Source organism: Carlito syrichta, unplaced genomic scaffold (assembly GCF_000164805.1).
Source record: "Carlito syrichta isolate Samal-C Ts95f unplaced genomic scaffold, Tarsius_syrichta-2.0.1 Scaffold308921, whole genome shotgun sequence".
Taxonomy (NCBI): domain Eukaryota; kingdom Metazoa; phylum Chordata; class Mammalia; order Primates; family Tarsiidae; genus Carlito; species Carlito syrichta.
In genome coordinates this window covers 33,107-54,018 of record NW_007253017.1, presented here as the reverse complement: position 1 = coordinate 54,018, position 20,912 = coordinate 33,107, and the positions used below count along the sequence as shown (strand labels likewise).

At 36.9% G+C, this 20,912-nt stretch overlaps 1 protein-coding gene across 1 annotated transcript in view; it reads left to right on the top strand.

The window, feature by feature from the left end:
• LOC110596406 (rab GTPase-activating protein 1-like) overlaps positions 1 to 19,844 on the top strand; it is a gene marked incomplete at its 3' end in the record, with an annotated part of 106,233 nt that extends 86,389 nt beyond the window's left edge. The window contains exons 3-5 of the mRNA XM_021716789.1: positions 4,473 to 4,547; positions 17,113 to 17,238; positions 19,701 to 19,844. Coding sequence (XP_021572464.1) covers positions 4,473 to 4,547; positions 17,113 to 17,238; positions 19,701 to 19,844 — 345 coding nt within the window. The remainder of the gene's footprint in view (positions 1 to 4,472; positions 4,548 to 17,112; positions 17,239 to 19,700) is intronic.
• Positions 19,845 to 20,912: the final 1,068 nt, after the last annotated feature.

Below are 20,912 nucleotides of genomic sequence, written 5' to 3'. Positions count from 1 at the left end.
TCCTGGTATTCACTGACAGGCGTGTGGATAATGTGGGACCCACTTCCCCACTGCCCTGGAATCTGTCCGTGCAGTGGAGCTGTAGGTTTACTCCATGAAATAAAATGTGGTTAGCAGAGGGGAGAGAATGAAGCAGATAGTGGGTTGAAGAGGGGAGTGGAGAGATAGAGGAGTAAGGGGGGAAACAAACGAGTATGCCAACAAATAGAGAGAGAGGCCTATACTGAAACAGATAAAAACAATAGACCACAGCTACAGTCGAACCAACTCTCATACAAACAAAAATAAAACATATAATGATGCTAACATACAAACTAACCAACCACCTTGTTAGTGTGCTGTTCCTCTATACAAAGATATGGTTTACATAAAGAAGAAAAGAGAAGAAAAGGAAAAGGAAAAAAGAAAAAAGGGAACAATACAGTAGGAATAGAATTAAGTCATTAAACTGATAGAATCAATGAAGCACACTCTGAGACATTTCGTTTAAGTCCAGTGTCCTTTCAGGTCTGATTTCTAGTTTTCTTTTCAAGCTGGTAAATTAGTTTGCAGTTAGAGTCAGTTGTCCCTGATCTGCTGTGAAGGATAGTTCAGATTAACCTTCCTTCAGCAGTTTGGTCTATGTCTTTATGAAGCTTGTTTCTCCCATTTTGGTGTTGTTACCTTGAATCGCCAGCAGGTGGTGCTATCTCATCTGCTCGCCCCAGAGGGGGTGGGGCCGGACAGGAACAAGATGGCTGCCTGCCTCCGAGCAGGCAGCGGGAGCCCCCGCCAGGCGGACAAGGCAGTCTCGGATGCAGGATAGGTGGCAGCGATCCCAGCAGATCTTCCCTGAAGCGGTTTGCTGTGGCTCTCCTTGGCTGGGTGGTGTGATGGGCTACCCCTCCCAGAGGCCGCGTCGGTGGCAGCGGCAGCGGCAGTGGGGGGAGGGGCAAGGGCGGCCGCTGTGGCAGTGGGACTGTTTGGAATGCAGTCAAAACTGTTCAGTCCTTGCGATGGCAGCGCCGAGCTCTGTCTGTAGAGCAGACTGCGATGTTGGGGTCCCCAGCCCCCCGGGGCGAGAGTCAGAGACCCACTGCAGATCTCCCTTGCAGAGGGCTTCAGACGCCGGTTTGCCCTGTCACCATCTTGCCGCCAATCACGATGCTTTTTGTACTGCTCAAAACAGTTTTTGAACTCATTCATTTTGATGCCTTTTAGTACTTCTGCTGTTTTTTATTTCGCCTCTTTCACATTGGCAAAATGTTTCCCTTGTAGGACTTTTTTTTATCTGGGGAAACAAAAATAAAAGTCGCTTGGGGCAATATCTGGTGACTAGGGAGGGTGGGGCACAGAGGTTATGCTGTTTTTGGTCAAAAACTCCTGAACACTCAGCGAGGTGGGGGCAGGTGCATTGTCATGGAGAAAGAACAAATCACCTGTTTGCCACAACTTGGGATATTTCTTCTGCAAATCATGACACAACCTCCTTAAAACTTCCAGAGAAATACTTTAGTTGACCTTTTGAATACTTTAGTTGACCATTTGATCCGGAGGAACGTATTCCGAGTGCACTACGAGGGGCTTGCCCTCCAAAAGATAATTCTGGGATTTTGGGGTCTCTTCTCGAACATATTTGACAGTGTACTTTGTGATGGTCTGAGTGTTTGTGTCCCCTCAAAATGTATTTGTTGAACTCCTAACCCCTAAGGTTATAATATTAAGAGGTAGGACCTTTGGGGTGTGATTGGATCAGGAGGGCAGAGTCCCCATGATGGTATTATTGCCTTTATATAAATTAAGCCTGAGGGAGCATGTTTGCTCTTTCCAGGTTGTGAGGATGCAGTGAGAAGGCCCATTTCCATTTACCAGAAAACAGGCCCTTGTCATATACTATACCTGCTGGTTCCTTGACCTTGAACTTCTCCAGAACTGTGAGAAATAAACTTATATTGTTTGTAAGATACCCAGACTATAGTATTCTGTTATAGTATCTTAAACAGACTAAGAAAAATTTATAAACAGAATATATGAAGAACTCCTATTAATCAACATAATGAGACTAACAACCCCACTAAACAATTGGGCAAGAACTTGAATAATCACTCAAGAATATGTATCAGTTACCTAAAAGCACATGAAAATATGTTTGATATCATTAGCCATCAATGAAATACAAGTCAAAAATCACAAGAATGAATACAACAAAAAAAGATTGACCAGGTTGTGAAGCAATGCGTACTCTCATGCATTATGGGTGTAATAATTGTATGAACACTTTGGAAAACAATTTGGCAGTGTCTTATAAAAGTAAACATTCACTTACCATTTGAATTTAGCATGAGCATCTACTCCCAGGTATTTACTCAAGGAAAATGAAAATCTTTATCTGCAATAGCCTTGTTATTGAAGCTTTTATTCGTGCTAGCCAAAAACTGGAAACTGAAGAATGAATAAACAAATTTTGGTCTATTCATATAGTGCAATACTACTCACAGTAGAAAGGAATGAACTACTGATGCACACAGTATGAACAAATCTCAGAAACATTACACTGATCAAAAGCAGCTGGACACAAAAAAGAACATATTATATGAATACACTGTTACATGCTTTCATTTGCATGAAGTTCTAAAAAATGCAAAACTAATATATTGTGATAAAAATTAGTGAAGTAAAGGTGTTTGACTAAACATAGGCATGAAGGAACATTCTGGAGTGATGGAAATAATCTGTAATGGTAGAATTACATAAATGCCTCAACTCAAGGAATTCTGCCATTAAAATATGTTTCACTGAGTATGAGCCATACACCAATAAAGTTTATTTATTTTTATTTTTTGAGTTGGAGTCTCACTCCGTCACCCAGGCTGGAATGCAGTGGCATGCTTACGGTCACTCCAACATCTACTTGCTGGGCTCAGGTGATCCTTCCGCCTCACCCTTCCAAGCAGCCAGAGCTACAAGCACGTGCTACCACACCCAACTATGTTTTGGTTATTTGTAGAGATGCGGTCTTGCCAAGTTGCCCAGGCTGTTCTTGAATCCGTGGGCTCAGACTATCCTCTCACCTTGGCCTTTCAAAGTGCTGGAATTACAGGCTTGAGCCACCACGCCCAGCTAAGTTTATTTTTTTAAGTTTAAAAAAAAAAAAAAAAGAAGAGTTCCAGACTCTGTACTCTGATGACTTTGACATGTGGGGAATATCACACTTACCCTCCCTATAGTAATCCTTTTAATAGTCACAAAATCACAATACATTGTATTAAGTGAATTACATGGAAATCCCCTAACTAAAATGAAGTACAATGCATAGATGTGTTACATGGGATGGAATATGTATCCTGGATTCCAGTAGTACTCTTTTAAAACTAAATGTGATAGCACTGGAATTAATTTTTAATTCTAAACTGGGTGTCAGTGAACTATGATGACCCATGAAGCCTGTGTTTGCTCTGTCTTTAATCTAAGAATGATTTTTACATTGTAAGAGGTTAGTTTAAAAAAAATTTAGGCAACTAATGCCATTAGTGTCCCTCAAAGCCTAGAATATTTACTATCTGGACTTTCACAGAAAAAGCTTTCTTATGCCTAATCTTTTCTCTCAGATGAGCACACTCTGCCTACTGTAACTGATTCAAGCCTCCTAAAAGCCAGTACAGATTATCTTTTTTTCTTTTTGCATTACAATCCCAGATGTTTGAAGTACTAGTTAGTAAATGCTAAGTATGCAATCTTACTTTCATTACTCTAATGCCTAAGAAGTAACTATCGAGTTAATGACCTGATAGTTACTTCCCAAGGAGTGCTATATTTCCTCTGGATGGGGCTGTTGGGCTGTCTTCCTCTGGGCCTGGTTAAAATAATGTTCAAGGTGTAGAACAGCCAGAGCACCTATAGTAGCAGGTATGCGTGTATGTGGCACAAGGCTCGCTCTTAGCCATTCTGCAAAAAGCACAAGGCAATGCTAAATATTTCTGGTTTACCCCAGTATAGATAGGAGGAACCATTTTTATTCCTTAGCTTTTGAGAAAATGGGAAGACAGTTTAGAAGGTCTTGGAGAACTTCTAGAGGGTAATTTTTATGCTCCAGCAGCTTCAAGATGTCCCCCTTGTCATGTACCTGAACTCCCACATCAACTCTAGGTCCTTCCTCTTCTCCCTACTCTTTGCTCTTGCCTCCTGTGGTCTCCATCAGCTGACCTCCAATCATTATGGATCCTTAAAATTAATGCAGGTGCTCTGAGCATCTCCTTATTTCACAATTCTAAAGATGAAGCTGGGATGAAGGGACTTCTAGAGCTTCTTTAGGAAATGCACAGCCTCTTTGGGGATCCTCCTGTGCTAGTGGCACACACATTCTAGTTGAAAAACCAGCAGAATTACAGTAGACAGCCCAGGGACAGGCACAAGCAGTAGCCTGGTGTTACTAACACTTGAGTTAAAAATCTGTGAATATTTACCATATTTGTTTCTCATCATCTTTTCTCCAGGCCTACGCTGTATATGATGAAGACATCGGGTACTGTCAAGGACAATCTTTTCTTGCTGCTGTATTACTGCTGCATGTGAGTAATTTTCCATGTAATAAATAGCACAGTGCTGCCAATTTTATTTTATTTTCTACTGGCTTTATTCTTTTTTCTTATTTCTCATTTACCTGATGGAGATTGTACATGGTGTATCTTTTATAAAATGCACCTTGGGTAATAAAGTTAGAGATCTGATGTCAAGAACAGGACAGTTTCTCAATAGAATTAATTTGGAGTTATTTTTAACTAGAACCCTCTAGAATTAAAGCAGTCAGTGTAACAGCCCAAATATCAGGACCTGGACCATTATGAACCACTATACTGTGGGAAAGACGACTTTTATCATTTCTGTGATGTGTTTTTGTACATTCTCTTTTATGTCAGTCACTTTCCTTTGATAGAACATTTATGGAGCATCAGTTGCCAGGTACTGGGCTCAGAAGTAGGATTACAAAGATGAATCATTCATAATTTGTGTTCTCAATGACCTCATAGTCCAGGATGGAGCACAGATAATGTAGTCACATACTTTATTATTTTTATTCTCTTTTATGTGTCTTAATTAATTTTTCTGATGACAAAAATAATACAAGCTCATTACAGAACTTATAGTATGCTAAGTGAAATGATAAGAGAATGCAGAGGAGAATTACCCACCCACCTCTGCCAGAACTTTCAGAAGGAACTTTCTGGAGAAGGAAGTGGCAACTTTGTCAAAACATAAATAATTGAGGTTGGAGAAGGTAAGTGGGGAAAAGGAGGGAGTAGAGAATTATAGACAAAAGCAACACCATGAAAAAATGTATGGAAACACAGGGGCACAATATACAAAGGAACAATATGAAATTATAGTTTACTGTAGTGGTCGCATGCAGTGAGCAATATGAGGTGAAAATGGTAAGATGGGCATTGGCTGGATTAGGAAGACTGTGATCATGGCAAAATATGAGCTTTATTCTAGAGCTGATGAGGAAGCATTGGTCACTGTGAAGCAAGAGAATAATGTAGCCAGATGTTCATTTTAGATAAATGTCTTCCATCTCTATGTAAAGGGTAGAATTAAAAGGAGCAAGCAGCAGCAGAGAAACCAGTTAGAACATGTCAATCTAAATGAGAGATGTTGAGACCCAAGAAAAAGAAACAGAGTTAAGAAACATTCAGGGGGCAAAGTGGGTTGATTTTGTAGATGGATTGATAAAGGAATGGTCAGGAAGGTGACAAGTCTAGTTTCCTAGCTTTGTTGACTTGAGGGATGTGATATTTTGAGTTGAGATAGAAAATACATCTATTAAGATTGAATGGAAGAAAAAGTGTAGGAGATGATGATGAATTTTGTTTTGAATTCTTTGAGTTCAGGATATTTCTGAGGCATCTAAGTAGAGCTGTTCAACAACAGTTGCATCCTGGAGACTGATACTGGGGGAGAAATCAAAGCTGAAATCACAAGAGTAGATAAGATCATCTACGAAGAATAAATAGAGTAAGAAGAACAGCATAGAGCCCAGGAAATACAAACATTTAAAGAGCTAATGAAGAAGTGGAATCCTTGAAGAAGTTCAGATTCTCAATAGGGAGGAAGCAATATATAGTATCAAATGTAGCAGAGAGGCTCCGTAGGTCTAATACTAAAGCATTTATTTGGGTTTAGCATTCTGGAAGTGAAGAACAATTATAGTAGAGTTGGTTCTAATTTAAATAGCCTGATTCTAGTGACAATAGTGATAATGTAATGTTCTATTGTGATTCTTCACTTTATCTCACTCTGAGATTGTTTTTCTTTTTCCCTCTGGCATCATCTCGTGCTTATGAGCTTCTCTGTCAACTTCTGGTTATCCTTCTCTTTTGAATATTTCCACATTCTATCTTTTTGGGACTCACTGTGATGATCAAGCACTTTGTAGTCACAAATTCTGAGGGGCTTTTGTTCTACTACTAAACCTCTAGTCCAGAGTAGTCAGGTCTCTACCTCAGATCATAAGCAGTGACATGGGTGACATAGGTGTGTTCATTGAGGTTTGGAGCCATCTTCCCTCTAAAGGAGACCTTTATAATCACTTTGGTAAGAAGCTGGCGTTCAGAGAAGGGTGATGAAGCTTTGTTTTGAACAAAAATACCTTTGAATATACGAAGATTTAGCATCTTTGACCTTTAGTCTTATTTAACGTAGTCCAACATAGTATAATATATTGATTAAAGTTCAGTGAGAAGATTATCTCTGTGAGAAATCTGTTTTGAGATTTGACAGAGAGTTACATTAATTGCAAGTTCATAATTATTTGGAAACACCATCCTCACACCCAAGAGAAGGGGCGGGGGAGAGATTGATTGAGTGATTCAAATAACTATAAAACTCAAATTCCCAGATTTTTTTTCTACATTATCTGCTCTACTATTATATAGGCCATGTGGAAAGTCAGCCTTTGTGAACTTATTCAGCAAAATAGCTTCCAAAGCATGTTACAAGATTGGCAGAAGTTCAGACCAGTCTTTTACACTTTCTATGGTAATTGAATCATGCATTGTTGCCATGACTTTTAAAAATAAATTTCAGAATCCTTAAGGGAAGATTAACTGATATTCAGCATTCTGTTAATGAAACCCATATATTATTCTAATTTTTAATTAGCAGTATGTGTGGTAAATCTGTTAATCAGCATGTTTTATTAACTGATCAGCCAATTTGAATAACAAAAGTTAACTGTAATTTTTTTTTACTATATTTTTGCCTCCACAGTTTAAACAAATAGAAGAATGTAGGCTGCCTTAAACAATTCGTCAAACACACTATCTTAGGTTCCAGGGAGATATGTATTAGGGTCTTACTGCCTAATTTTTTTGTTAGTCACATAAGCTATTGCTTCGTTTTGCTGCCAGATGTCCTTTGGCAGCTCCATATTAATCACTGTGAAAGTCTTCTTCTTTGGGGATGCTGTCCTTTCTTCACCCATGGTCATTTATATTTCACACTCATTGCCTAAAAGGAGGAGAAGACCAAAAAGGAAAGTATGTTCAAAAACAAAGTTTTGAATTTTTAGGTTTTTCCATGTCTGAGTAGTTTTTTTTTTCCTTCTCTTTTAATTTTTTTATTTTAAAGGTGTGGGATACAATTCAGGGTTATATATACAAATGTTCATTATGCAGGTAACCTTGTTGATGAGGTGTGTCCCTCCTCCCATGGCAGATTCCCACTACTTGTCTAAGTCTTTTTAAGAAATAATTAGCCTGTGCTTGGAAATTTCTAGATACTTTGACAATTGCTCTGTATCATATCGTAGTTTAAGCAGTGGAAGAAATAAATGTTTACCACAGTAGACTTTGTTATATCCATTTACGAAATTATAAGAAATGTATCATTTACAGGTAGAGAATAGTGATTAAGTACAGATGCGTGCAACTAATGAAATATACAACTGTCTCTGAAATTAAATACACAATAATAGTCATCATTATAATATTAGTCTTTACCTAATTGGAAGTGTCATAAATAATACCCTAATATATATTTAACTTATTCTAAAAACCATATAAAATATTTTAGACAATGTTTAACTCAGTACACTTTTCTGCCATATTTATTGTCAAAAACTTATTTTAAATTTTTGTATTGAACATGTACCTTTTTAGACATTCAGAAAATTATGCTCATTTTTAAGGTTAAATTAATATATGTATACTAATATTGGTATGCACAGAAGCTTTGCAACTACAGAAAAGATTATGTTTGAATAATCTATAATATTAAAACTACTGAATTTAAAAAAATACATGACTAGGCACAACTCTTTTGGAAACTATTGGCTTTATCTGATAAAAATATACATACCCAGGAATTTCACTCCTAGATTTATACCTTAGTCAGATTTATGCACATGTACATTAAAATACGTGTATTAGAATTGTCTTAGGATCAGGGTTTATAATAGTCAAAACATTGAAACAACTCAAATATCAGCTATCAAAATGTCCAAAATTAGAATTGTAATTAGGCATTAAAATGACTAAATTATGATATGTTTGTATATTACAAATGCTATATGGCAGTGGAACGAATATTTTATACCACACGGGTTAATATGAATGAATCATACAGAAGTAACATTTAGCAAGAAAGCAAAGCACAAGATTACATTTAGTATGATTCCATTTTGTATAAAGTTCAATGACTAGCAAAACTAAACTCTATTTTTAGAATCCTGCACAGAAGGAAAAACTATAAAGAACACCCATAAAGTAATAACTGTTAAAGTCAGAATAGTGATTTCCCTGGGGAGAAATTCAAGGTCATGACTGAAAGGAGACACACAGGGATTCCCAGTATTCTCTTTCTTAACCTGGGTTGTGGTTATATGAGTTCCTTATAATTTTTTTTTTACTCTGTAATCAGCTATTAATTGAAGTATACTTTTAACTATTCTGCATTTTTCTATGTCATATTTCAGAATAAAATGATATGTGAAAGTTATACATCATTTACTATGTCCCCCAAAAAGTCAAGTTTAGGAAAAGATTGAACCAATGGATATAGATGAAAAGAGGAGCTACTTACTAGTTTTTCTGAAAATAAAAGTTTCACAGAGTCCAGGGTGACAAGATAGAGGCTTCCAAATGTCTTTATATGTATATATAAATAAAAGTACTTGTAACATATTATTCAGGACTCTGTCTGCTGTATGGACGGAACTCTAACAAAGTAGCCAAAATTTTAAAAGGGAATGTATTGGTACATATAATGGAAATCTAGGACAGAGAGGATTTTGACATGGCTAGGCTGAGGGAGAGCTTATATTTTTTCATCAGGAATCTGCTTGTATCTCTTCTCTTCCTGAACTGTATTGCCTTTATTGCATAGGTAGGCCTTAAAGGGAGCAATGTGGCTCCTGGCTGGCCCAACTCATATTATTTGCTTTACATATTCTTTTTTTTTTTTTTTTTTTGAGTTGGAGTCTCACTCTTTCACCCAGACTGGAGAGCAGTGACTGCTCCCGGCCACCACAGCCTTGACCTGCTGGGCTCTTGCGATCCTTCTGCCTCAGCCTTCCAAGTAGCTGGAACTACAGGCGCACGCTACCACACCCGGCTAATTTTTGATTTATTGTAGAGATGAGGTCTCACCAAGTTGCCCAGGCGGGTCTTGAACCCCGCGGGCTCAGGCAAACCACTCACCTTGGCCTCCCAAAGCGCTGTGATTACAGGCTGAGCCACCGAGCCCAGCTACATATTCTTTAAAAGGGACTATCTTTTTCTGTAGCTCCTGCATTTAAAACACACTCAACAACAACAACAACTACAACACTTCCCTCCCTTTTTCTTCCTGTTGAACTCTGGCCCAGCCGAGTCCCATACTCTGATTGGCAAGGCCTGGGCCTTCAGTCTCTCCCAGTAGTGACTGAACTGCTTCAGCGTCTCCTAAACAGTAGAATGGTTTTCCTACAGGAAACCGGGTTTGATATCAGATGATATCAGCCTGGCTCTGTTCAGTGGTTATCTCCCTTAGTGTAGATGGCAGATCATCAACATTTGTTAGCTAGCAGTGGTTACATCAAGCTTGGTTTCTCAGATTATTGCATGTGAGGCAGGTATTTTGTTTTGTGTTTCATAGAGCCATGGATCATATTTTGGTGTCTTAAATTATAAGATTTTAATGTTTATCTTCTCCTTTCCACAATTAAATAACTCCTATTCTATAATAAAGTTCCTGTGCACACAGGAGAAAATGGATATATAATTATTAGAGACCCAATCTGTTCCAATATCTTAACATTTTTATTTAGTGATATATTGTTCAATTACTTATTTTTATTGTACTTTAGCCAGTTGCATATCAGTAATAAATTGGATTATCTTATTAAATTAAGTATTAATCTTGTAATAGGTTAAATAGTCATTTTAATTCTTTTTTTTAAAGCAGGTAGATACCACAATAATACCTCATGAAGGAACTACGTGTAGTAAGGGAAAGTTTGATAGTACAACTAGGTATTGAGTCTTAAATCTTGCTTGATTTTTTTTTTAATGCCAATTGAGGGACAGGCTTAATAGCCAATATAAATTATAGATAATACAAGTGTTTCTTATTTTTAGCATTTTTGCTCATACTTACAAGAAATCAAATACTAATATAGTTGTGCTTGGCTGCCCCTTGCTTCCAGACTTCATACCAGTACTTCCTTCTACATTTTTGTTGGCTCTTAACCTTGGCAGTTACCAACAGATTGGTCTACTCATGTGGCATGACTTCACTGATAAAGACAGAAGTACTTTGAGTTTTGCTAGTGTTATCTTATTTTATTTTTATTTTTATTTTTGAGTTGCGAGTCTCACTCTGTCGCCCAGGCTGGAGTACTGTGGCACACATGCTCACAGCCACCCCAGCATCGACCTACTGGGCTCAGGTGATCCTTCTGCCTCAGCCTTCCAACTAACTGGAACTACAGGCATGCGCTACCATGCCCAGCTAATTTTTTATTTTATTGTAGAGAGGAGGTCTCAACAAGTTCCCCAGGCTGGTCTTGAATCCACGGGTTCAGGCAGTCTAGTCACCTCGGCCTCCCAAAGTGCTGGGATTACAGGCTAAGCCACTGAGCCAACCTGCTAGTGTTATCTTAAAATAAACATTTACTGCGTGATGTTTGTTGAAGGCTCTATGCTAAGAATTGGGACAACGTTAGATCAGTGTTCAGAGATTAGCGGTACACAAATAACTAATGCATGCAACAAAGAGTTTCGGGCTTCAGAGAAGGCAAAGATGTCCTCAGGTTAAAAGGAATAATTAAATGCCATTTATGATCAATCTTAAAAAATGAATAAGACTATACTCTAGAGTATAGTCCTAGCCAATCATTGCCTTGAGCTTGTAGCCTTAGCTATAAGGAGAACCTGGAAAGTCACTATTTGAGTTATAAAAAGTGTTGGAGGTGGGCATTCTTTCTAGTGATACACAAGAAGTGCTGTCATTTATATGAAAAGCAGCACATTTTTGCTTCTTCATGTTAAGAATTTATATAGCAGTAAATTATTTTAACAGTAGAAATGCCTTATAAAAATTGTTTCCCATGCATTTTTTTTAACCCTTGAGTATTTTTGTTTAAAACACTATGGTACTTGATGTGTAAGATGTCGTGTTTGTCTTCAAGAAGGAAAAGAGAAGGGAAATTTACATTTATTGAAAACCAACAATATGCATTTGTTGTCTCTCTCATATATTTCATTTAGTCCTTACAGCATCCCTGTGATATAGATATTATTATTTCTAATTTTTTAGAAGCAAAAACGTCTCAGGCAATAAGAAGTCACCTGCTGAAGGTCACTCAGCTAGTAACTAAAAGCTTACCTGGAATACACATCTATTGTTATAATTCTAAAATCATGTTCTTCCCCATAGCATCTTTTCTATATTCATCATCTATTTCTGGGAAAATGTTTGCAGGGAATGGTTGAATATAGGTTCTTGTAGATTATGCCTCATACAAAAGAAAAGTGGTAGAACCAACATACAGTTATCTCTCACTATTGGGGACTAATGGGAGATTGGTTCCAGGACCCCACAGATACCAAAACTCAAAGCAACTCAAATCCCTTGTATAAAATGGCCATATTATTTGTACATAACCTATGCACATCCTCCCATATATTTTAAATTTTCTGTGGATTACTTATAATACCTAATACAATATAAATGCTATGTAAATAGTTGTTATATTTGTTTTTTATTGTTATAGCCTTTATTTTTTAAAAAATATTTTCAGAACATAGTTTCTTGAATCATGGATGCAGAATCAATGGAGACCTAGGACCGGCTGTATTTTCATCCTTCTTTTCTTGTCCTCTGTTCCCCACAGACAGCTACATGATCTTACTGAAAGTAAAAATCAGATGTCCTGGTATAAGCCTCTTCAGTGATTCCACATTGCACTTAGAAGACAGTCCTCACTCTCACCGTGGTTCCAGCAGTGCTGTGCTGGAGCACACCAGCTTAGGAGAGCCCATTGTTCCATGATTAAGAATTGTGGAAGATGTTAAACACAGCCATTGTTAAAAACTAAATGACAAAACATCCATTTAATTAACTTAGGTTGAAAACAAAAAATAAGAAATACTCAAAATTCATCACTTTCCAGTTATTTCACCTTTTTGTTGTTGTCTGTGCTTTCAAGGTTTTATGTCACCCGTCTTATCAGTGTGATAGAACTGGTAAATAATGATGTACTGCTGGGCCCATGCTGGGTATCACGCCCATCTCCAGTCCATTTATTTTCTAGTCTTCTGTGAGTTATGGATAGTGACCAAACAACTGATCCTACAGCAGGGCCCTTAGTATTCAGTTATTATTAGTATTTCCTTTTCTTGCAACGATAAAGCTTTATTATTGTCAGTGGATTTTTATGCCATCATTGAAGTCACCAATATTTAGTAAGTTAATATTGCTTGCAATTTTCTGAATAGGTGGGCCAGGTGCGGTGGCTCAAGCCTGTAATCCCGGCACTTTGGGAGGCCGAGGCGAGAGGATTGCCTGAGCTCAGGGGTTCGAGACCAGCTTGGGCAACTTGGTGAGACCTCATCTCTACAGTAAATCAAAAAATAAGCCAAGCATGGTAGTGTGCTCCTGTAGTTCTAGCTACCTGGAAGGCTAAGGCAGAAGGATCGCCTGAGCCCAGCAGGTTGAGGCCACCATGGCTCTGAGCGTGCCACTGCACTCCAGCCTGGGCAACAGAGTGAGACTCCAACTCAAAAAAACCAAAAAAACAATTTTATGAATAGGCTTTTATATCATACATCTTATGTTACACAACACCACAAATCTAGGCTCAGCTTTCATCCCTGCTAAGGGCACTCCACTGAGGTATAATCTCTTTCTTAAACATGTGTTGTCTTGTCTTTCAAAATACAACTCACTATTGAATTACTTTTTTTTTCCTTGCAAGATAAATGTCAATCAGTATTTACTGTTTATCTATATTTTATACATTTTTAGGTACTTGTTTTTATTTGTAAAATTTTTGACATTTTTACTGAATTGTGTATACTTATCCTGACTGCTGCTACTGATGATAAATACATGAATCGAAAAAAGAAATATACCAGATCAAGCTTAAGTAGATACGCTAAGTAGATCCCATCAATCTTCAAACTAGATAGAGAAAGTTGCATTTCCACTTTCACAAAATTTGTACATATTTCTCATTAATTTCTCACTAATTTTATTAGCAATCTTTTAAAAAAATTCACTAGGATTTACTGTAGTCGGTTTTGTGATGAGAAAAATTCAAGATCCCACAACATTTTGTTATATCTGACCTTTGTTTGATATAGGTAGGTAGGTGGGTGGGTGGGTAGGTAGGTAGATAGATAAATAGATAATATTGATTCCTCCCCAGCTGGACTGGTATTTTGTAGGTTTAGTCTACTATTTTCATATGGCATATAAACTAACTGAAAGTTTAAAACTCAGCCATAGTGTCGAAGCTAGACATAAAAATGCCAACTCCAGAACTATTCTCTCCCATAAATGTATCTGTATTTTTTAAAAATAAAGATTATGGGCTGTGATTATCAGTTAATATTCACAAGTTTGTATTTTAAGGAATAAAGTTTAAACTTTTAAGTAGTTTTGTTTTTGAAGAACATTTATTAAAGATGTTGCTTTCTGTGTGTGAGGAAGAAAGATGGAGGGAGAAATATGGTATTTATCTTGCACACCTGAAAACAAGCAGAAACTTGTGTCTATTTATCATGACCCTGTCATTATCCTGAATAAAATTTGCCTTGATCTGGCACATACTTCGCCATTTCTCTATTTGTATCTAGCTGGAGTGACATCCTCCTTTTCATCTACACACCCAACTTTCCCTCTCCCAAGACTTCTGTGTCCTTTTCAAACTTAAATAGAGTGACCTATTCACTTATCCTTTGGGAAGGCACTACACCTGGACCTCAGGATCCCCAAATCCTAGAACAGCACCTGCGTCTCATCTGTTCAGTGATGGTATGAATGCTGAAAGGCATGATTTCAAGGAAATAAAGGCTTTTCCCCTTTATATGATACCAGATGGTAAAACATTCAACTATTTGTCATTTTTTTAGAGACTTAGGTGAATGAGTTTCTCTATGGCTGGCTACAGTTATCCACATGCTGCTTTTTTTGTATAGCCATTTGAGTGAAGATTCCAGAGTAAGATGAAGAGACTTAGAACTTGGTGGTAAGATAAGCACCATTGGCCTTATATGTGCAAGTTAGTATCACCTGGAACATCAGTGACAGAATTACTAAAGAAGTAAAGAATACAGTATGCTTGTATTCTAAATAACAAAATAGAGGCCAGAAAACATTTGCTGACTTGAGCAGCTGAGGTCAAGGTCAAAAACTTTGGAAAGGTCTAAACAGCTCATAGATAAAAAGGAAATTAGTGAATATTTAAAGAATCAAAATAAAAATAGTGAAGTGTACTTATTTAACTTTAAGAGATTGTGTTTAACCAATTTAGGTATTTCATGGTTTATAAGTAGAAAATAGAAGCGACTGATTTGTATAAAAACTTAAACAATTACGTAAGTGGGTAAATAGTACTCCACTTGATACAGTCATTCAGGCATGAAGTTAGTCTAACAAAGGTATAAAATATCATAATCAGCTAAACTCAGATTTTTAAGGAAATGATATTTAAAATAAATGTTTACTTGACAGTTACATCCTATGACATTGAGTAAATTCCACAGCTTTTTCTGTCTGGTTGATGTAATTTCTAGAATATTAGATATGTCCTTTCTCTTATTTATTTAGCTTATTGATACTACCATTTAGAGATTTGTTCTTTGACTTTAGATTTTATTCCCAATTCAGATAAAAATACCTCTGAGAGGGTTAACATATTGTTCATTTTTCTGAAAACATTTTTATGGAAAAAAATAGCAACATTGAGAAGACTCTGGGAGGGGACAGTATCACACTATCTAAAAATGCATTTATTGGCTGGACATGGTGCTTCATACCTGTAATTCCAGCATTTTGTGAGGCTGAGGCAGGACGATTGCTTGAGACCAGTCTAGGAAACATCATAAGACCTCACCTCCACAAAAAAAATTTAAAAATTAGCCGGGCATGGTTGGTTGCATATCCCTGTTCTCCTAGCTACTTGGGAGGCTGAGGAAGGAGAATCTCTTGAGCCTTTAGTGAGCTATGATTATGCCACTGCATTTCAACCAAGGCAACAGAGCAAGAACCTATTTCTTTAAAAAAAAAAAAAAAGTCCTTCTTTTGCAAATAAGCCCTAACCTTATCCCATTTCTGCTTATGTAAAAAAATAATGCATATATAAAGTTGTTTATTGCAGCTGCAAGTTATTTAAAATTAGGATTGTCTCAAGTACATATTACTAGGAAATTGGTTAAATGAACTATGGTACATGTGCATAATGGAATACTGTGTAGCTGCTTTTAAAAGAAAAAGAGGCCAGGCGCTCACACCTGTAATCCCAGCATTTTAGGAGCCCGAGGCAGGAGAATCGCTTGAGCCTAGGAATTTGAGAGCAGCATAGACAACATAGTGAGACCTTGTCTTTACAAAAAAATTAAAAACTTAGCCAGGCATTGTGGTCCCAGCTACTCAAGGGACTGAGGCGGAAGTACCGCCTGAGCTCAGAAGGTCGAGGCTGTGATGAGCTGTGATCATGCCATTGTACTCCAGCCTGGGCAACAGAGCAAGACCCTGAATCAAAAATAATAATAATTAAAGAGGCAACTTTTGATATACTAAAATGGACTATTTCCAGCATATTGTTGAAGAAAAAGATCAAAATCCATAGCAGTATATAGAATGTTATCTCTTATGTAGCAAAGAGACAAAATAAAATAATTAATGTAATTATTTTTTATTTGCACAGAGAAACACTTGCAAGATACAGGATAAATTATTGAGTAGTTATGAGGCTATGCAAAAGAGATCTGGGGGTAAATATCACGTATTAGTGTATATACATGAGGATAGAGAGGAGTGAGACTTACCTTTATATCCTTTTACATTGTTTTTATTTTTAATTTTGAATCGGTGTCTCACTCTGCCACCTAGGCTGAAGTAACACTGGCATGATCATGATGATCATGGCTCACGACAGCCTTGACCTCCAGGGCTCAGGTGATCCCAAGTAACTGGGACTACAGGTGCACACCATCATAGCCAGCAAATTTTTTATTTTTGTTTTTGTATAGATGAGGTCTCATTTTGTTGCCTAGGCTCGTCTTGAACTCCTGGGCTCAAGTTATCTGCCTGCCTTCGCCTTCCAAAGTGCTGGGATTACAGGCATGAGCCACTGTGCCTGACCTGTTTTGAATTTTAATCATGTGACTGTATTGCCTATTTTTAAAAGATGGCTTCCTGAATGAATGACAAGATTAAATTTCACAAAAGAGCAATTCATCTCACGTGAGGAGGCTAGATGTTTCACACATGTTTTACCTATGTCACTCTGCAGAAGGTTGACTCTGAAGGGCTTCATTCACTGCAGACCTCCAACTGTTTATGCAGAGCACTGAGAATGAGAGGAACTTCTGCAACATGCTGGCAAGATGCCCCCTAGTCATGTTCAATGTGTCTTGTGTTTTCCTGCAGATGCCAGAGGAGCAAGCATTCTGTGTTTTGGTGAAAATCATGTATGACTATGGTTTGCGAGACCTCTACAAAAACAACTTTGAAGATCTTCACTGCAAATTCTATCAGTTAGAGAGACTAATGCAGGTAATATAAATTAGGAACTTGTATCACTCAGGGATTTTCTTGTTATAAAAAAGTAGACATATGGAAGATCAATTTACATTAGCACAAGGGTGGGATCAGCAGCCTCTGGGCACTGCTTGGGGAGGGAGGAAGGCAGGTAAGAGAGTGGGAGTATGTGACAATACAAAGAGTATCTGGTCTACTACCAGGGAAACTGAGGGCCAATTAGAAACCCAAACTTCACCTGCAGGGATCCTACTTGTATAGTTAATCCTCACTTGTGCCTCATAGTTCTACAATTAAAAAAAGAAAGAAAAAGCCTAAAAGAGTTAGTAAGTGATAATGCATTATCAAAGTTTAAGGGAATATTACAAAAAAAAGTGAATGGATTTGGTTACTGACCAATATCTACACTAGTCTTACTATTATATTTACTTATTCATTTGACTATTTTTAAAAATAGTCTCATACTTCAAATGTTCAATTTTAATAAACTTTGAAGTGAGGATATAGTGAGTTAAGTCAGTGAAGAGATTGCCAGGTATTATTTGTAGAAGAATGAAGATATTTACAGAATAAAAATTGGAATACCTAAGTACTTTCTCCATACTAATTAGCACTACTACTTTATTTGGGTCTACATAGAACACTTGGAGAGGACAGAAAGATATTGATAAGAGAATTAAAATACCTAAAATAGTGTAATGTAGGGACATTTTTAATTTTTTCCATATAATTCCTGATCCCAAACAATGTTATTGGTTTGCTTTATATTGTACATTTGTAAATATGTGTGAGAAACATATATCCATATATTATATAAGTCAAATATTATATAATAAAAAAGATTGTGAGGAAGGGCAAAATGGTTGACTAGCTCTGACCAAAGGAATTATCGAGTAGCTTTGAAGTTCCACCTGAAGTTGGAAATCTTAAATTTATAATGGGTCCATTCAGCATGTTTATTTGGCTTTCTCTAAAAGAGGTGCTGGGAATCCAAAAGAAATGTGCAGGAAGTATATGCATGGATAGATTTTATCTTGGGAAAAGGTAAAATGGTTGGGGAAGAAAGTTAGTGGGTGTGAGAGTAGAAGATAGTGCGTGTGAGAGTAGAAGATGCCTGTAGAAATTTACTGTCACGAACCATCAGGAGACCCACTGGTATTTACAGAGGAAGCAAAACCAATAGGAGACTGAGAAATTAGAAGAACCAGGAAGCAGTGTTTTCAGTGAGGCTAAGGAACAGTTTAATTAGGAGAGGAGAATGTAGGACGGTAGAAAACCTTAAAAATGAAACAGAAATAAAGGGAGGTAAAATGAGCTGTAGGTACAGTGACAAATGGGCACTGAAGGGAGGAAAGACTGTATAGAATGATCTGGTAACTATAGATATTAAGGCTCTTCTTAAAATATTTAATTCCAACAAGTAAATATTTGGTATTACTCACTTTTTAACCTCTCATTTACAAAAGTTTGTATTTTTTCAAAGGTCAGTATTTTTAAGGACTTAGAGAGTCAGGTATATATACCTAATAAATGAAGAACAAATTTGTGGTACTTTGGAGAAACTCAACCACATTTTTCTATTAGCTGTTTTTTTTTTCTTTTTTTTTCCCCCAAATTGGATGACCATTTGAACACCCTGTTTAAAGTAACTGATGATCCTATTTAAGTATTTTTCAAAGAGAGTGCAGGAAATGGTTTTCTTTTGTTTGTTTTTTGTTTTTTTGAGTTGGAGTCTCACTCTGTCTTTTACTTTTGTTTTTGTGGCCCGTTTATGAAAACATAACGAAAGTGGGCTTTTACATATATTTGCCTGTGTTTTTCAGTTATGGGAATAGCAAGACGAATACATTGTGCATTTCCTTTCATACTTTTGAAAAGCATTTGCTTGTTTAAGTTGGGAAAAATATAAAGCTAGCATAAAGACATTTTGGAGAGAGATTCAGTTCCATACATTATACCCTTGCATAATTTCTTTATCTTGCCATTTTTAATATGTTGAAGATAGGTTCTTAAATATTTAGTTATACCTTGAGATTTTCCAAGTGCTCAAAAAATATACTGAAATGACATCATAGGCCCCAGACTATTAGATGGTTTCCAAAGAAAGATTCATTTCTTTTCTAGCTAGTTGAGAGCTGAGCCCTGAATGGAGCTGCTGTAACTTGAATGGAGTCAGGATATTCATTAGACTGCAGGTGTTTTGTCAGAAAGAGCATCTCCCAAGAAACAAGAACAGTCAAGTGAGCAAGAGATGCTCTTTATTTGTTGTTTATAACAAGTCTGTTTTTTATTTTCCTCAATTATCTGTCATGTCCCCTATTCTCATCTCCTGTCATTACTTCTGGATCATTACATAAAATGTAGCCTCTTCTGGGATAAAGTTAAAGTGATCATAGAATGCTTTTCATAAATTGCAGTAGTGGCAGAAAGTAGCACTTTGTTGCTTCTCTTCCTAAATTCCCTACTTTGCCTTTTAGGAGCAGCTGCCTGACCTGCACAGCCATTTTTGTGATCTGAACCTGGAAGCTCATATGTATGCATCCCAGTGGTTCCTCACTCTTTTCACTGCCAAGTTCCCACTCTGCATGGTGTTCCACATCATTGACTTGCTGCTCTGCGAGGTAGAGAATCCCATCTTTCACATCTAAGCCACAACAGAAAATAGTTTCAATTGCTTATAGTTTCTTCATTTTCTTTTCTCCTGTAACATTAAGCCATAATACTCACTGACCAAAAAGTTCTATTTGAATTTTTAGTAAAGATTCTTTTTAATTGCAATTTTATTATTTCTGAGGAGTGAAAATATTAAGGCATATATATTCCTACAAAGTAAAATGGGGTGATTAAATTTGTATAAGTTCATAATAAGTCTATATCTGTGTAATAATGTATTATCAATATAAAGGACCTTTAAGTTTAAGTAAATGAATTTAGAAGTAGATGTTTAGATGTTTTTAATTTTTAAATATTAAAATTAACATATTTCTTCACTCATATGATATCTTTCTGGGTATGATATTTGAGGTTCTTGCCAAATGAAAAAAAATTATAAACTAAAGCTATTTTGTCATATAATTTATATTTTTATACTGTAAAATATTTCAAAAATTAGTTTGTAAAATTCCTTATGTCTTTATATTTATTTATTGTGTTTAGTTCCTTAGGTGGCTATATTTATCTGCTTCACTCTTTTAAAGAAGTAAGTAGCATTCTGCCAGCTACAGTGGTTCACACATGTAATCCCAGCACTTGGGGAGCATGAAGCAGCAGAATTACTTGAGCCCAGGAGTTCAAGACCAGTCTAGACAACATAGCAAGACCTTGTCTCTGCAGAAGAAAATTAGCTATTGTAGTGGTACATACCTGTATTCCCAGCTACTTAGGAGGCTAAGGCAGAAGGATCATCTGAGCCGAGGTCAAACTACAATGAGCCACGATCTTGCTACTACACTCTTGTCTAGGTGATGGAGTGAGACCCCCAACTCAAAAAAAAAAAAAGTGGGAGTAATCAAAAGTGTAAGCTCATGCACATTATTATTATTATTTTTGAGTTGGAGTCTCACTCTGTCACCCAGACTGGAGTGCAGTTGCATGCTCCTGGCCACCATAACTTCAAACTGCTGGGGTCCAGCAATCCTTCCGCCTCAGCCTTGCAGGAAGCCGGAACTACAGGTGCATGCTACCATGCC